Here is a 17,200-nt window from a genome sequence, read left to right on the forward strand (position 1 = left end):
ATGTCCGATCCAAGACTTATGTGGTGCATCTCAATTTTATATACTTGACATGTCTGTTTCCTCTGTTACTGAGAGGGGAGTGCTGGAGTCCCCAGGTCTGAGTTTGCGTTTGCCTCTTTTCCTTTCTAGTTCTATGGGTTTGGCGTCCTGTATTTTGCACTTCTGTTGTTAGGTGCCTATGTGTTCATGTTTAGAAGAGTGTGTTTTCTTGGTGAGTTGACTCTTTCCTCAATATGTAATATCCCTTTTTATCCCTGGTTATTTCCTCTACTCTGAAGTCTAGTTTGCCTGGTAGTGATATAACCACTCCTACTTCCTTCGGATTAGAATTTGCATAGTATTATTCCCTGGCTTTTTTACTTTTATTCTATTCACATCCTTTGAATTTCTTACGGACAGCATATGTCATGATTTTTTGGCCATTCTGACACTGTCTTTTAGTTGGTGTAGACTATTCGCATTTAATGTAATTACATATATGTTTGGGTTTAGGTCTGTCATTTTATTTTTTGTGTTCTGTTTATTCCCATTTTTCATTTCCGTCTTTCCCTCTTTTGGCTTGTTTTGGGCAGTTTGAACATTACTTCATATTCCATTTTAATTTACCCGTTGTGTTTTTTACTAAACATCTAAAGCTTTGTGTGTGTGTTTGTGTGTGATTGCTATAGGGATTACAGTGTGCATACCTAACAGTCTGTTTAGAATTAACGTTTTACTGCTTGAAATGAATGTAGAAACTTGACCACCTTCTGGACTCCCTTTGCCCCTTTCTCCCCATGTATTATACTTGTCTTCTATCTGCATTTACTGAAAAATACCAGACAGTGTTAGAATTTTTGCTTTTAACCATCAAAGAGATTTTAAAGATTTCAAGAGAGTAGCCTATTGTATTTACCTAGATGTTTGTGGTTTCTTTTGCTTTTCTTTCATCCCTGATGCCCCGTGTTTTCCTGGGGCATCATATACTTTGTGTTTGAAAAACAGCTCTTAGCATTTCTTTTGGAACAGGTTTGCTGCCAGTGAATTCTTAGTTTTTTTTTCATCTGAGAGTGTCTTTATTTCACCTTTTGAGGAATATTTTACTGGATATAAAATTCTGGTTTGATGGGTCTTTTCTTTCAGCAATTTAAAAATACTGCATTTGCTTCTGGCTGCCATTAGAATTCTCTGGTAATTCCAAGTGTTCTTTGCGTAGGTAATAATACTGTTTTTCTCTGCTTTCAAGGTTGTTTCTTTGTCTTTAGTTTTCAGCAGTTTGGTTATACTCTATCATATTGCATATGATTTATTTTATTTTGTTGGTCTGTTTTCAAGTTCACAAACTCTTTTTTCTTGCATCTCCTTTCTGTTATTGTTCCCATCCAGTGAGTTTTTAAAATTACAGTAATTGTACTTTTCAACTACAAAATTCCTATTTGGTTTTTGTGTATATCTTACATTTCTTTGCTGAGACTTTCTATTTTCCCATATGTTTCCAGAGTGTGTATTGATTGATTGTTGAAGCATTTTATTATTAGCTGCTTGGGAGTCTTTGTCAGATTATTCTAGAGTCTGCATCATCTTGTTGGCTTTTGTAGATTGTCTTTTCCCTAGTGGGGTAGGAACTTCCTGATGCTTCATGTGCCCTCTTGTTTTGGATCGTATCCTAGAGATTTTGAATATCGTGTTATGAGACTCTGGGTCTTGTTTACATCCTGTGGAGAATGTTGATATTCTTGTGTCGACCACAATCAGCTTCAGGTTCAGCCCCAATTCCTGATGTCCCATCTTCTGTGCGCGTTTGTTCTGCTGTCACTTTTGTTTTCCGATCCTTTGTGGTGTGGTCTTGACCTTGACATGTGATCCTCCCAGTGGCCAGTCTGGGACGTGGGCAGCTGTCTCTCTGTTAGTTGAGTTCCAAAAGTCTTTGGGATGCTGCTTAGTAGCCAGTCCATGCAGGGCAGCTCGGGGGGAGCCCCGCAGTTCACAGACCACTTTCTGGGGCCATTTTCCTGAGTACCTCTCTCTCAGGAATCTCCTAAGGACTCATTGTCTGCTCCTCTGGGGTTCCCCCCTTTTCATTCTCTGATGAGAAAGTTAGGGCCCATCAGGCTGCCTGCTTTCTTGACTGCTCCTGCACGTGGTTCCAGTCTGCAGGAAGACCAAGGTCACTGTGTTTGGTGTTACTGCTTTCTGAATCCTCCCACTACTTTTTACCTTGTAGAGTCTCCACATAGCTGCTCAGTTATTCAGTCTGGGTTTTATAGTGAGAGAGGCTGGTGTGTCCCTGTTCCATCTTATCCAGAACTAAAACTCCTAAATGAGTTTTAAGGTGAATTATAGATTTCCCCATAATACTAATGACTGTTGTTTTATTGGAATTCAGTTTTGGTTAGTGATTCACTCACATGCTTAACATAGATGTACTTTTACTAGAAAATCTGGCATTTTTTTGTACCGAGGAACTTAACATCTGTCATTCAGTTGCACGCTTTTTTTCCTGTACAGATGAGGTGTTTACTCTTCTTCAGAACTTTGTCATGTCTACTGCAGAGAGCATTTCTGAATTTATTCTCCGACGGCTTACCATGAATGAACTGAGCAGTGTAAGTATTCCTAGGAGTCACTTTTCATTCTTTTCGTCAATATTTGAGTGATTACTTACTGGCAGGCACTGTATTAAATTGAGAAAATTAATGTGATAGTTTCTGGAGAAGACACCTTAGGAAGCAGAAAAAAACACAAGCTCCAGAGTCCCCTCCTTACTTTCATTTCATCTGAGTCATAACCAAGTCCTTGGGAAAGTTATGTAGCTTTTCTGAGCCTTAGTTTCCTCATCTGCAAGATGGAAATAATACATCTACTTCCCAGGGGCTAGGGAGTTTTGCATGGTGTAACATATCTGGAATATTTAGCATATTCGATGTGTATTTGGTCGTAGGATCCAGAGATTCTGATTTGGGATGTTTGGGGTGGGACCAGGTAATAGTACATGTATGTTTCCAAAGCTCTGCAAGTGATTCTGAAACACAGAGTAGAAAGCAGTCAGTTCTGAGGTAAGTGTCCTCCTTACCTGCTCTGTCTCTATTCTCCACAGACTGTTCCTTCTAGGACAGCTGAGAAAAATAACACCTGAAACTAATATAACACTGTATGTTAACTATGCTGGAATTTAAAAAAAAGAAAGTAATTTCCCTTTTTCTTCAAGAATATTTTGAAAATGCCAATTCATATAGGAATGCTTATTAATTTTTTTGTTTGTTTGTTTGAAATCTCTAGGGACAAATGTCAAAGGTTTAGAATCAATAGATTGTGAACAAAGTGTGAAAATATGCTTATTTCACCTTTTTTTTAGAATACTCACTTAAGTACATTTGAAAGCCTCATGAGCAAGTGTGAAAATTCAAAAAAGGCAAGTTTTATGCTGCAAGACCTGAACTGTTACGACAGGAAGGCAAAGATATATGGAGAAAAAGCCCGTTGGAGTGGGGTTGGGGGGTGTTTAGCTTTCTTTTTATTAAGCAGTTGCTCATAGTGGCATTGCTACACGTATGTTCCAAAGAAGGCGGTTCATAAAGAAGTAACTCTTTGGGTTTGTTTTGCGTCAGTATCACTTTGTTACCATCAGTATTACATTATCTTTCTATTAGGGAAATTTTCAGACATACACAAAAGAAGTATAATGAGCCTCCATGTACCCGTTACAGAACATAACTGTTTTGGTTTGTTTGGAATTTAAAGCTAAAAATAGCTTTAAAAGGGGAAGGACTAGGGGCGCCTGGGTGGCTCAGTTGGTTAAGCATCAGACTCTTGATTTCCAGTCAGGTCACGATCTTGTGGTTTCATGAGTTCAAGCCCTAAGTTGGGCTCTGGGCTGTCAGCACAAAGCCCACTTGGGATTCTCTCTCTCTCTCTCTCTCTCTCTCTCTCTCTCTCTCTCTCGCGCGCGCGCTCTTGCGGCCTCTCTTGCTCTCTCTGCCCCTCCCCCACTTGCATTGTCTCTGTCTCTCAGAGTAAACAAACTTTTAAAAGAAAAAGGGGGAAGGGTTAATGTGATTTTATTTAACAACCAGCTTTCAGGGGAAAAAAAGACAGGTTCGTAGTATCGTATCAGTTTCCATGGCTGATTTCTTTTTTTTAAACTTTTTTTTTTTTCAACGTTTATTTATTTTTTTGGGACAGAGAGAGACAGAGCGTGAACGGGGGAGGGGCAGAGAGAGAGGGAGACACAGCATCGGAAACAGGCTCCAGGCTCTGAGCCATCAGCCCAGAGCCCAACGCGGGGCTCGAACTCACGGACCGCGAGATCGTGACCTGGCTGAAGTCGGACGCTTAACCGACTGTGCCACCCAGGCGCCCCTCCATGGCTGATTTCAAGTTGCCTACGTGAGGCCGTGGAATCGGAGCAAGGGAGGACCCTCGCTCGGCTGCAGGCTGCTCCGGCACACTGCCTCCCCTCAGGCACACTGCACCCCCCCCCGGGGAACACTGCATCCCCCCAACATGGGACCAGCAGCTGCCACACCTGAACCCATCTCCCGCCTTCCCAGGTTCCTGTAGAGCACAGCAGTCTGCTCCGTCCCATCCGTTCAAGAACCTTACGGTTGTCCATCCCTTCTCCCTCCCTCCCTCCCCCCTCGCCCCTCCCTCGCTCCTCTCTCTGTCTCTCTGTTTCTCTCTCTCTCTCTCTCTCTCTCTCGTATTTTCAGCCTCTCCTTGTCTCTTGGATTTTTTTTCATGAGCATTGAAACAACTTAAGAGCCCCTCATCCTAAAGACCCTCTCAATTCCATGGTCCCTTCAGTTTTCCTCTCTTCGTCAGCTTGTTTACAAACACGCCCTGCCACTCCGTTCTCTGGTTTCTGCGTCTTCTGTCACACAGAAACAGCTGTCTCTAACGTTGTCACAAACCAAATGGGTGCTTTTCAAGTCCTAGTTTCCTTGACTCCTCAGCCCTGCTGGACACATCAACCACTCCCCCTTGGAAACACCAGTCGTCCTCAGCGTCTGTGACACCTTCCTGTCCTGGTTGTGGCCCCATCGCTCTGCCATCGCCCCCACTTCTGTTTGAACGTCTGTTCTCTGCTACATAGACTTGAACGTCAGCACTTTTAGTATTTTTTGTTTTGTTTTGTTTTGTTTTGTTTTGAGAGAGAGAGAGAGAGAGAGAGAGAGAGCACGAGTGGGGGAGGGGCAGAGAGAGAGAGACACACACACACACACAGAATCCGAAGCAGGCTCCAGGCTCTGAGCTGTCAGCACAGAGCCCGACACAGGGCTTGAACTTGTGAACCACGAGATCATGACCTGAGCTGAAGTTGGACGCTCAACCCACTGAGCCACCCCGGCACCCCGAATGTCGGCGCTTTTGTAAGGGTGGCCTGGGCCCTTATTTTCTCATGCTCCTCTGTTGAGGGAGGCGCTCTAGGCTGCACCCCCAGCTTTGGTGGTGCCAGGGACCCTACCTCTCCGTCTTCACCGCCGGCTGCTTTCCCCAGCCTCCCGCCCCATCAGCCTAGCGCTCTTTGATGGCCCAGTTGCATCTGTCACACTTCAGCCATTCAGAACTGAAGCCCTCACCATTCCCTCCTCAGTGAATGTACCACCATCCGGCCAGTTTCTGTAGCCTCTCATTTAAGAATCCTCCCTGTCTCACCTCAGTGTCCGGTCTCCACCAGCTCCTGCAGCTGTTCCTTCCTGTCTGCCCGGGGGCCCGGCCCTTGGAGTGCCTCACATGGTGGGTGCTCAGTAAAAACTGATTAAATGGATGAATTCTGTGCTTCCTGGTGTGGTGGAAGGCCTCTGAGGATATCATCCGTAATGAGCACGGTAGTAATCATCAGGGCCACCATTCGGGGCTCGTCCACTTAGCATACGTTCAGTTCTTTCAGAACCCGGTGACGGGTGGGTGTTACCCTCCGCATTTTGTGGATGAGGGATCAGGCCTGCAGAGGTTAGATCACAGGGCCGGTGGGTGGTAGAGCTGGACTGAAGCACGTGTCTACAAGTCTCAGATACAAGGCGTTCAGTTCCGCCTCTCCTACACACCAGCCCTGAGATGCTGGTGAGCCATGTGTCCTCTCTGAAACTCAGTCATCGTCTTAGGGAGGTGGGACCGCAGCCTTCCTAGTAAGAACAGAGTGTCGCAATCTGCCTGAAACAAAGGCAGTTTCCTTGTTCTGATTGTTATTATTTATGACGTGTTGGCCCTGGGACGCAAGAGTTGGCAGGACATAGTCTCTGCCTTCCAGGGTCTCGTGATCAGAGCGCCAGCAAGAGGAGTAAATGGTGACGTGTGCTGCAGTTGCGTTAAGTGCAGTCGCTGTGTCAGCACAGGGAAGGAAGTCTTCAGCTCTGCACGGGGAGATTATGGAGGGCCTCTTGGAGGAGATGGCTTGTTTTCTCTTATTAGTATCTTGTTTTACTGCGTTTAAATAGGGTAATTTGTTTTCTGTCTGAACTCTCACAGGTTGATGAAAACCACGAGCCCTGCGTGTTAACGTGTTTTGTTGTTTGTCTTAGGTTTCCGATCTGGATCGTTGCCATTTATACCTGATGGTATTAACTGAGCTTATAAATCTCCATTTGAAGGTTGGGTGGAAACGAGGCAACCCCATTTGGAGAGTTATTTCTCCTTTGAAAAATGCATCCATTCGGCATCTTCAAGAGATGGACCATGGACAGGTAATCCTTGATTCAGGTTGTATAGTTCGGTTGAATGAGGCGTATGTAGAATACGTATTTGATTATCATACAATATTCTGATGTGAAAAGTGTCTGCTGAAATTTAACTTTAACATAGTATCCTTTGTTCATATATTTGATGAAGACTGGGACTCCTGTCCTAATATTAGGTATATAACAAAGGCGTGGTGACTTCAGTCTTAAGACCATTTAGATACAGATTGTGGATTTGCACTCTTTGCCTCCATACCAGCCAGTAAGGGACACGTTAATGTGTCTAAATGTATACAATATATGGTATGTGACATATAACATACATAATATCTGATATATGACATATAATGTGTACTAACACATCCAGCATCCCCTATCCTTGCCTCTCGACCTCGTTGTCTGCCCTGGTCTTACACTGTTTCCCCTCTACTCCTCCCCCAACCAGTACCATTTTGCTGTAGTCACGCTAGGCCACCTCGTAGAGCTTCACGGACGACAAGCACATGCCACATCCTTCCCCATCTAGGCTTTCTGTCTGCTCCTTCCACTGACAATGCTTGTCAGTAATCTGCTCGGTCCTTACAGGGCCCAACTTGGGTCAGTGACTCATTTATTTACCTATTCTTTATGCCTCCATTGTAGTTTGTCTTTCTTGTTTTGGGAATAACTTATGTGTGTGTGTATTTTCCTCTAGATTTTAGTACCTATAAGCTTTTCTTAAACATGGCATAAAACTGATTCAATTTCTTCACTGGTTATGGGTCTGTTCAAGCTTTCTATTTCTTCCTGTTTGAGTTTTGGAAGTGTGTGGGTGTTTAGGAATTTGTCCATTTCTTCCAGGTTGTCCAGTTTGTTGGCATATAATTTTTCATAGTATCCCCTGATAATTGCTTGTGTTTCTGAGGGATTGGTTGTAATAATCCCATTTTCGTTCATGATTTTATCTATTTGGGTCATCTCCCTTTTTGAGAAGCCTGGCTAGAGGCTTATCAATTTTGTTTATTTTTTCAAAAAACCAACGCTTGGTTTCATTGATCTGCTGTACAGTTTGTTAGATTCTATATTGTTTATTTCTGCTCTGATCTTTATTATTTCTCTTCTTCTGCTGGGTTTGGGGTGTCTTTGCTGTCCTGCTTCTGTTTCCTTTAGGTGTGCTGTTAGATTTTGTATTTGGGATTTTTCTTGTATCTTGAGATAGGCCTGGATTGCAATGTATTTTCCTCTCAGGACTGCCTTCGCTGCATCCCAGAGCATTTGGATTGTTGTATTTTCATTTTCATTTGTTTCCATATATTTTTTAATTTCTTCTCTAATTGCCTGGTTGACCCATTCATTCTTTAGTAGGGTGTTCTTTAACCTCCATGCTTTTGGAGGTTTTCCAGACTTTTTCTTGTGGTTGATTTCAAGCTTCATCGCATTGTGGTCTGAAAGTATGTATGGTATGATCTCAATTCTTGTATACTTATGAAGGGCTGTTTTGTGACCCAGTATGTGATCTATCTTGGAGAAGGTTCCATGTGCACTCGAGAAGAAAGTATATTCTGTTGCTTTGGGATGCAGAGTTCTGAATATATCAAGTCCATCTGATCCAGTGTATCATTCAGGGCCCTTGTTTCTTTATTGATCCTATGTCTAGATGATCTATCCAATGTTGTAAGTGGAGTATTAAAGTCCCCTGCAATTACCATATTCTTATCAGTCCAGGACCAGATGGCTTCCCAGGGGAATTCTACCAGACATTTAAAGCAGAGATAATACCTATCCTTCTCAAGCTATTCCAAAAAATAGAAAGGGAAGGAAAACTTCCAGACTTATTCTATGAAGCCAAAATTACTTTGATTCCTAAACCAGAGACCCAGTAAAAAAAAAGAGAATATCCCTGGCCAATATCCCTGATGAATATGGATGCAAAAATTCTCAATAAGATACCAGCAAATCGAATTCAAAAACGTATAAAAAGAATCATTCACCATGATCAAGTGGGATTCATTCCTGGGCTGCAGGGCTGGTTCAACATTCGCAAATCAATCAATGTGATACATCACATTAATAAAAGAAAAGATAAGAACCATATGATCCTGTCAATCGATGCAGAAAAAGCATTTGACAAAATTCAGCATCCTTTCTTAATAAAAACCCTCGAGAAAGTCGGGATAGAAGGAACATACTTAAACATCATAAGTAGGCATTATGAAAAGCCCACAGCTAATATCATCCTCAATGGGGAAAAACTGAGAGCTTGCTCCCTGAGATCAGGAACACGACAGGGATGTCCACTCTCACCGCTGTTGTTTAACATAGTTTTGAAGGTTCTAGCATCAGCAATCAGACAACAAAAGGAAATCAAAGGCATCAAAATTGGCCAAGATGAAGTTAAGCTTTCACTTTTTGCAGATGACATGATATTATACATGGAAAACCCAATAGACTCCACCAAAAGTCTGCTAGAACTGATACATGAATTCAGCAAAGTCGCAGGATACAAAATCAATGTACAGAAATCAGTTGCATTCTTATACACTAATAATGAAGCAATAGAAAGACAAAGAAACTGATCCCATTCACAATTGCACCAAGAATCATAAAATACCTAGGAATAAACCTGACCAAAGATGTAAAAGATCTGTATGCTGAAAACTATAGAAAGCTTATGAGGGAAATTGAAGAAGATTTAAAGAAATGGAAAAACATTCCATGCTCATGGATTAGAAGAATAAATATTGTTAAAATGTCAATACTACCCAAAGCTATCTACACATTCAGTGCAATCCCAATCAAAATTGCACCAGCATTCTTCTCGAAGCTAGAACAAGCAATCCTAAAATTCATATGGAAGCACAAAAGGCCCTGAATAGCCAAAGTAATTTTGAAGAAGACCAAAGCAGGAGGCATCATAATCCCAGACTTTAGCCTCTACTACAAAGCTGTAACCATCAAGACAGCATGGTATTGGCACAAAAACAGACACATAGACCAATGGAATAGAATAGAAACCCCAGAACTAGACCCACAAAAGTATGGCCAACTAATCTTTGACAAAGCAGGAAAGAATATCCAATGGAAAAAAGACAATCTCTTTAACAAATGGTGCTGGGAGAACTGGACAGCAACATGCAGAAGGATGAAACTAGACCACTTTCTTACATCATTCACAAAAATAAACTCAAAATGGATAAAGGACCTAAATGTGAGACAGGAAACCATTAAAACCCTAGAGGAGAAAGCAGAGAAAAACCTCTCTGACCTCAGCCGCAGCAATTTCTTACTTGACACATCCCCAGAGGCAAGGGAATTAAAAGCCAAAATGAACTATTGGGACCTCATGAAGATAAAAAGCTTCTGCACAGCAAGGGAAACAATCAACAAAACTAAAAGGCAACCGACGGAATGGGAAACGATATTTGCAAATGACATATTGGACAAAGGGCTAGTATCCAAAATCTATAAAGAGCTCACCAAACTCCACACCTGAAAAACAAATAATCCAGTGAAGAAGTGGGCAGAAAACATGAACAGACACTTCTCTAAAGAGGACATCTGGATGGCCAACAGGCACATGAAAAGATGATGCTCAATGTCACTCCTCATCAGGGAAATACAAATCAAAACCACACTCAGGTATCACCTCACGCCAGTCAGAGTGGCCAAAATGAACAAATCGGAGACTATAGATGCTGGAGAGGATGTGGAGAAACGGGAACCCTCTTGCACTGTTGGTGGGAATGAAAATTGGTGCAGCCGCTCTGGAAAGCAGTGTGGAAGTTCCTCAGAAAATTAAAAATACACCTACCCTATGACCCAGCAATAGCACTGCTAGGAATTTATCCAAGGGATACAGGAGTACTGATGCATAGGGGCACATGTACCCCAATGTTTATAGCAGCATTTTCAACAATAGCCAAATGATGGAAAGAGCCTAAATGTCCATCAACGGATGAATGGATACAGAAATTGTGGTTTATATACACAATGGAGTACTACGTGGCAATGAGAAAGAATGAAATATGGCCCTTTGTAGCAACATGGATGGAACTGGAGAGTGTGATGCTAAGTGAAATAAGCCATACAGAGAAAGACAGATACCATATGGTTTCATTCCTATGTGGATCCTGAGAAATTTAACAGAGGACCATGGGGGAGGGGAAGAAAAAAAAATGGTTAGAGGGAGGGAGCCAAAACATAAGAGACTCCTAAAAACTGAGAACAAACTGAGGGTTTATGGGAGATGGGAGGGAGGGGTGGGTGGATGATGGGTTTGAGGGCACCTGTTGGGATGAGCACTGAGTGTTGTATGGGAACCAATTTGACAATCAATTTCATAAAAAAAACAAAAAACAAAAAACAAAAAAAAAACGAACATGGCATAAAAAGGCATAGTGTTTATGAGCACAGGCTTTGGGGTTAGACTTCCTAGGTGTGGATCCTGTGTTTAACCTTGCTAGCTGTGTGACCTTGAGGAAGTTACTTAATGTCTCTGTGCCTCATTTACCACCACTGCAAAATGAGGGTTACAGAGTTGATCATGAGAGTTAAAGTGAGCTCATACATGCTAAAACTTTTGAACAGCGTCTGGCACACGGAAAGCCCAGGCTGCTAATTAAAACAGAGAATGTACATGATTGCTTTAATAATGTAGTTTTTAAAGTTGTTTTAAGAACTGTCCCGAAAGAAAATGATAAGGAAGCCTGATTAGTACTTCAGCATCCTGTCCAGTATGTATTAATGCATTCGTGCCGTGAGAGGACTTTGTGAGCTTTGAATGTAGACCAAAATCATGAACCCTATCACAGTGATTCTTAAAAGGTGGCTTGTTTCAGTAATTCACTGAATTAAGGTTAACAGGGACCATACTGACTACAAGTAACACTGAATTTTACTTCTTGTGGTGACAGTGTCGCTATGCACAATTTATCCGTAGAGATAGTGGATTTATTTTACGGGGGTTGGGGGGGGAGGAACGGAATGAGTAGCAGAGAGGTCCTCTCAGGCTGGTGGTATTGGGGAGCCCTCTTTCAGACTCTCGATGCAGCTGTTTTCCGTGTGTTGGATTCTGGCCTGCACTACTGGCTTCGGTGGTGGTGGTAATGGGTTTCCTGTTTCAGTGCGACGCCAGGCTGTGTTGGTTTCCTTCCTTTGCGCTCCTGCCCGTAGAGCATCAAGCGCTACCCGTGAAATCCTCGCATCTGTTTAACCGTCACAGTAACACTGAAGGGTGGATTCTATTATTGTCCCCATTTTACAGGTGAGAAAGCTAAGGTGCGCCGTGTCCACAGGCAAACTGGTATCGAGTTCAGAGCCGGGATTCAGACCTCTTCCCGGTGGTTCATGAGTAGCTCCTGGTCGTGGTGCTGTGTCCCCTCTCCCGAGGCAGCTAACAGCTGAGCGGAGGAATTATTTGCATGTACGCCTGGAGCCTTGTTTCCCTTCACACACTCCAGCCAGACAGTGAAAGCAAGACTCCCCCGTAGAAATGTGTCCGAATGCGTACGTGGGTAGGAAAAAGATGGAGAAGTGCTGCTTCACGTATGCTCGCGGGCTCTGTGTGCGGCTCATCCGTCACGGGACTGCTTCCAGGGACCCACCCCCCAAATCGAAGCGATCCAGTTGTCTTCTTAGTCGGAACTGCTGAATTTTTATTGCCACCTTACATTTGTTCACCGCCCATCTGTACGGAAGTGGCGAGGCGAAGGAACCTGACGTGCGGTGTCGGGTTCCCTCTTGTTCTCACTGATGGGCGGTCGCCGGGAGGGGGACGGGAGGGTGTGAGGCGTCCGTAGGCTGGGCTCTCGGGTCCTGCCTGGGTGGGAGTGGCCTACGTGAAACAAGATTGTTCTGTTTCCCCCTCAGGAGCCCACGCTGGGCACGCAGGTCCAGAGGGTCATTAGCATGGCTGCCTTGGCCACGGTGTGTGAGGCCACCGACCGGACGCCGGAACTGCAGCTCGGCTCTCTGGAGGCTGGGCCCACGGAGAGGTTCCTCTCCGCTCTCCCGCTCAATCACACGCTGCAGAAGCCCCATGCAGAGGAGGAGAGCAGGTAGGTGTGTGCACCCTGGAGGACAGCTTCTACACGAAGGGCGTCTTTCTGCTCATGTTTACGGTTTCAGTTTTGTTTTTAGTCATTGAGATAATGAGTGATGGCCCAACCTTGTTTATCGGGGATGGGAATTTGGAGATGAGGCTGCGTTCAGGATGAGCCCGTGTTCTCGCGTTACTCGTCTCTGTTACCGGAAACCCACTGACCCGACTGCACGCGGTTCTCGGTGAATCCCCTTAAAGTGAATGAAAACACCTACCTTCAGAGTTAGAAAACTGAGGTTTATGTGGTTCCCTTGCTTTTCGGTAGATGGGCTATTTAATAATGACTGTTGAATTTCTCCCCCCGTGAGGATAGTGCACTACGTGCAGAACAAGCCGACACAGACTGGCGGAGGCCTGGGGCAGTGACTTGATCTTTTGTTTCAGTCTTTGCGAAGAATCCTCGTCTTCCCAAGGATGGGGGAAAATAGTTGCACAATATATCCATGATCAGTGGGTCTGCCTCTCTTTCTTGCTGAAGAAATATCACACCCTGATACCAACCTCAGAGGGTGAAATTCTGGAACCCATCCTACCTGCCGTCCAAATGCCAGTAAGGACCCTGCAGGCCGCTCTCGAAGCCCTCACGGTCCTGCCCTCGGATCAGGTCCTGCCTGTGTTCCACTGCATGAAAATTTTGGTTCCCAAGGTGAGAGAAAGTGAGACCTGAAGTGAAGAATAACTACAGAACAGAGATCAGTTTCTGAAATTAAGAGATAATTACGTATTTCTTTTTTTTATTTCTTCCTTTTTTTTTTTTCCTACCAGCTTTTGACCTCCTCTGAATCACTCTGTGTGGAGTCCTTTGACATGGCTTGGAAAATTATATCTGCTTTAAGCAACACTCAGCTGATATTCTGGTCTAATTTAAAAGCTTTCGTTCAATTTGTTTTTGATACCAAAGTTCTTACCACTGCTGCAAAAATCAAGGGCCAGGCATACTTCAAAATAAAAGAGGTAACTTTTTTTACATTGGGGTAAAAATGCATAATGTAAAATGTACCATCTTGCATTTTTCGAGTTCAGTAGAGTTAAGTATGGTCATGTTGTAACAGGTCTCCAGAACTTTTTGAACTTGAACTGCAACTCTGTACTCATTAAACAGCTCCCCTTCTCTCCCTCCCCCGGCAACCACCGTTCTACTTTCTGTTTCTATGAATTTGACTACTTTAGGTTAAAAGGAGGTAACTTTTTGTTTTTTTGATTTGTGTGACCTGTAGCACGTGAGGAAGAAGAGAGTTCTATTTGTGATTACATATTAGATTTGCTGTTATGTGTTCATTCAGTCAGTGTGTATTTTGAACCTTCTTCAGTGTCATGAGTAAGAACAGAACCTGTTAAATGGAAGAGATGTGCAAAAGGGTAGCCTGTGAACCACACGTGCCACAGAAACTTTGATTCATGTAATGCTTAAAAAGTTTTTTTAATTAGTTGCCAACTTTTAAGAATTAGGCAATTTGCATGAAAGTCTGTGTTTCCCTTCTCTTGGAATGCTGGAGAATTGGATGACCTGGCCACTCCTAGGAGCTGCCCGTCCAGATAGGGCACGCCCCTTGCATTTCTCCACAACCAGTCCTTGACTATCCTGGAGACCAATGGCAGACGGCAGGTGCCCTCTGTCACCACATTTATGCTGTTGCTTTTCTTGTATAAAGGAACAATTCTCTGAATATAACCGTTATCAAAAGGTCTTCCTGGTTCCTGAAGGCATTGGCGTTTGCAACCACTGATACACGGTAGGGGACGTATCGTGGTGGAAGGACGTCATGTCTAGGAACTCGTGTAGACCTTGTTATCCAGAGGGGGAAATGGAAAATGAAGTCCTTTTATGATGCTGCTGTCCCTGCACTGCCTCTCTGTCCTTGCCTGTCCCACAGTACACACCTAGAGACCAGGGTATTTGCTGCCTCAGAGAAGGGAGGGAGGCGGTGACAAAATGCAAAGGAAACTGAAAATATAAAGGGTGAGAGATTTTTCTCCCTTCCATTCTATTACTTTGGACAGTTTTTTCTTTTGGAGAGTCTGGGGAGAATATCACTATCAGTGAAATTGCATTTAGTTTTATTACCGAGGAATGAAAAATAAGCATTCTGTGATTATCAATCATCTTGGAAAACTTTTAACGATAAAGAATTTTTAACTTTTTATCCTCTATGGTTAGGTTGAAACTGTCATTGGAAGCCATCAAACAAGTTGTTTTAGCAACACTTTTTTTTTTTTAACCTAAATGGATCAAAGAATAAAATGACCATTGTATTTCATTCCAGATTATGTACAAGATAATTGAAATGTCTGCTATAAAAACTGGAGTCTTCAATACACTGATAAGTTATTGCTGCAAATCTTGGATAGTTTCTGCTTCAACTGTGTCCCAAGTGTCTTTATCAACTGCTAAAAATTACAGCGAACTTGTCCTTGAGGCCTGTATATTTGGAACTGTGTTTAGGCGTGATCAAAGGTAAAAGATACCATTTTCAACCTGTCTTCATTTCTATTAAGTACCTACTTGAGTAGGATTATGTCTTTATTTTGAGGCTTTCAAATTTTTATTTTATTTATTTTTTAAGTTTATTTTCAGAAAGTGAGAGAGTGGGGGAGGGGCAGAGAGAGAGAGAGAGAGAGAGAGAGAGAGAGAGAGAATCTCAAGCAGGCTCCACACTGTCAACATGGAGCCTGATGTGGGACTCGAACTCATGAACCGTGAGATCATGACCTGAGCTAAAATCAAGAGTCAGACACTCAACTGACGGAGCCACCCAGGTGCCCCTACTTTGAGGCTTTCAATTAGACAGATATAAAGTATTAGTTAACTTTAAATTTGGGGTTTTAATATTTTCCTGTCTAAAACCTGTTCTTTGTCAAATATTTTTTATGGGAAGACTTATTCAGGATGTGCAGACCTACATAGAAAATCTTGGCCATGATTGTGCAGCCAACACTGTTATAGAAAAGTAAGTATGGTGGATTTTCCATACCTTGATATAAATGGAATATTCAAAATTTGACATCAGATGAGAGACATCCTGTGTTTGTTACATTTAATAAGTGTTTCCCAGTGGTATCTATAAGATAGTGAAAGAGCCTTCAAAAGCATGTTAGAAATTACATTCCCTGGCTAATATATTTTCTCTAGATGTAAAACTTTTTACTAAAATTTGATAAGCTCAAAAAATGTTTTGAAGATGAAGAAAAAGTGAGAAGAAATTATAGCAAATGACATTGGAAGGCATCTTTTTACAATGTTATCACATTCTTTTTTTTTTTTAATTTTTTTTTTTTAATGTTTATTTTTGAGAGAATCAGAGCATGAGCGGGGGTGGGACAAACAGAAGGAGACACAGAATCTGAAGCAGGCTCCAGGCTCTGAGTTGCCAGCACAGAGCCCGACGCGGGGCTTGAACCCACGAACCATGAGATCATGACCTGAGCCAAAGTCGGATGCTTAACTGACTGAACCACCCACATGCCCCAATATCACATTCTTGACGGGAATAAATGCGAATTTTCTTGGAGAAAAACACATTTTACTGCAAAATCCAGTATAAATAAGAAAGTGACTACGGGGATCTCAAAACCCCGATCCCTTTTCTTTTTTAGGTGGAGGGGTGGTCATCAACATACACATAGTATTCTCTTAGTTTTGGTCACAACTTACCATTTAACACGTCAACATACTACACATAAAAATAAAATTACTTCTGGAATCAAAATAAGTTTTGATTTCTGGGGTAAGACCGTTCTTATCTAACCTCTGAATTAATTTTTTTAGAGCTTGTCAAGTAGCCTTTTAAAAAATTCTTTTTCACATAATTTTCAAAAATGTGTGTTTAGATGTTCATAAAAAATGCACAAATGATAATTGCATGTAGGTATCACAGTGTTAATTATTCCAAAAGTTATAGCTGTTTTTTAAATCACTTGCCACTCTTATATTTAATACATTTTTCATTGTTAATTGTTTAACTGATTTTTTGTTTTCTTGGCTGGTTGAAAGTAACAATAAAAGTGAAATTTTTTATTTGATGGTTTCAAAATACTTTGGTCTCTACTAGACGAATATTTTGTTGTTAAAGTGACATTTGCCGATGTTATAACAGCTCTAATGAGCTTTGGAAACGTGTACTGACAATGTCACTTAACTGATCTTCCCACATGTGCTTACTGAACATACAGGTTGCTCAGAGCGTGCACTGCTCCCGAGTTTGCCCAGCACTCGGAGAACGTGCATACACTGTGTGCACAGTAAAAACGAGTGATCGGGTGTTTGATGTGCATTCACGCCCCCCAGCAAACAGGTGTCCGTGGTCGTCTTTAAGGAATCATTTCATGAGCTGTGATCTGTTCTGTCCACAGAGATCTTACTGACCCAGGATGGGTGGTGTGTGCACTGTTTTACCAGAAGTCTGGGTGAATTTGTGCTCATTCGGACCTTCAGTACAGGCTCTCTTTTTGATATATCCATTTGTCA

General features: G+C 42.5%; 1 protein-coding gene across 1 annotated transcript in view; it reads left to right on the plus strand.

Moving 5' to 3' along the window:
* Positions 1-17,200, plus strand: part of TARBP1 (TAR (HIV-1) RNA binding protein 1) — a 90,387-nt gene that overhangs the window by 35,025 nt on the left and 38,162 nt on the right. Inside the window, exons 13-19 of the mRNA XM_047088594.1 lie at positions 2,488-2,585; positions 6,501-6,662; positions 12,504-12,691; positions 13,120-13,381; positions 13,501-13,689; positions 15,000-15,190; positions 15,612-15,683. Coding sequence (XP_046944550.1) covers positions 2,488-2,585; positions 6,501-6,662; positions 12,504-12,691; positions 13,120-13,381; positions 13,501-13,689; positions 15,000-15,190; positions 15,612-15,683 — 1,162 coding nt within the window. The remainder of the gene's footprint in view (positions 1-2,487; positions 2,586-6,500; positions 6,663-12,503; positions 12,692-13,119; positions 13,382-13,500; positions 13,690-14,999; positions 15,191-15,611; positions 15,684-17,200) is intronic.

This window comes from Lynx rufus, unplaced genomic scaffold (genome assembly GCF_022079265.1).
Source record: "Lynx rufus isolate CCGP_SWC_20201006 ecotype Redwood Valley unplaced genomic scaffold, mLynRuf1.p SCAF_25, whole genome shotgun sequence".
NCBI lineage: Eukaryota > Metazoa > Chordata > Mammalia > Carnivora > Felidae > Lynx > Lynx rufus.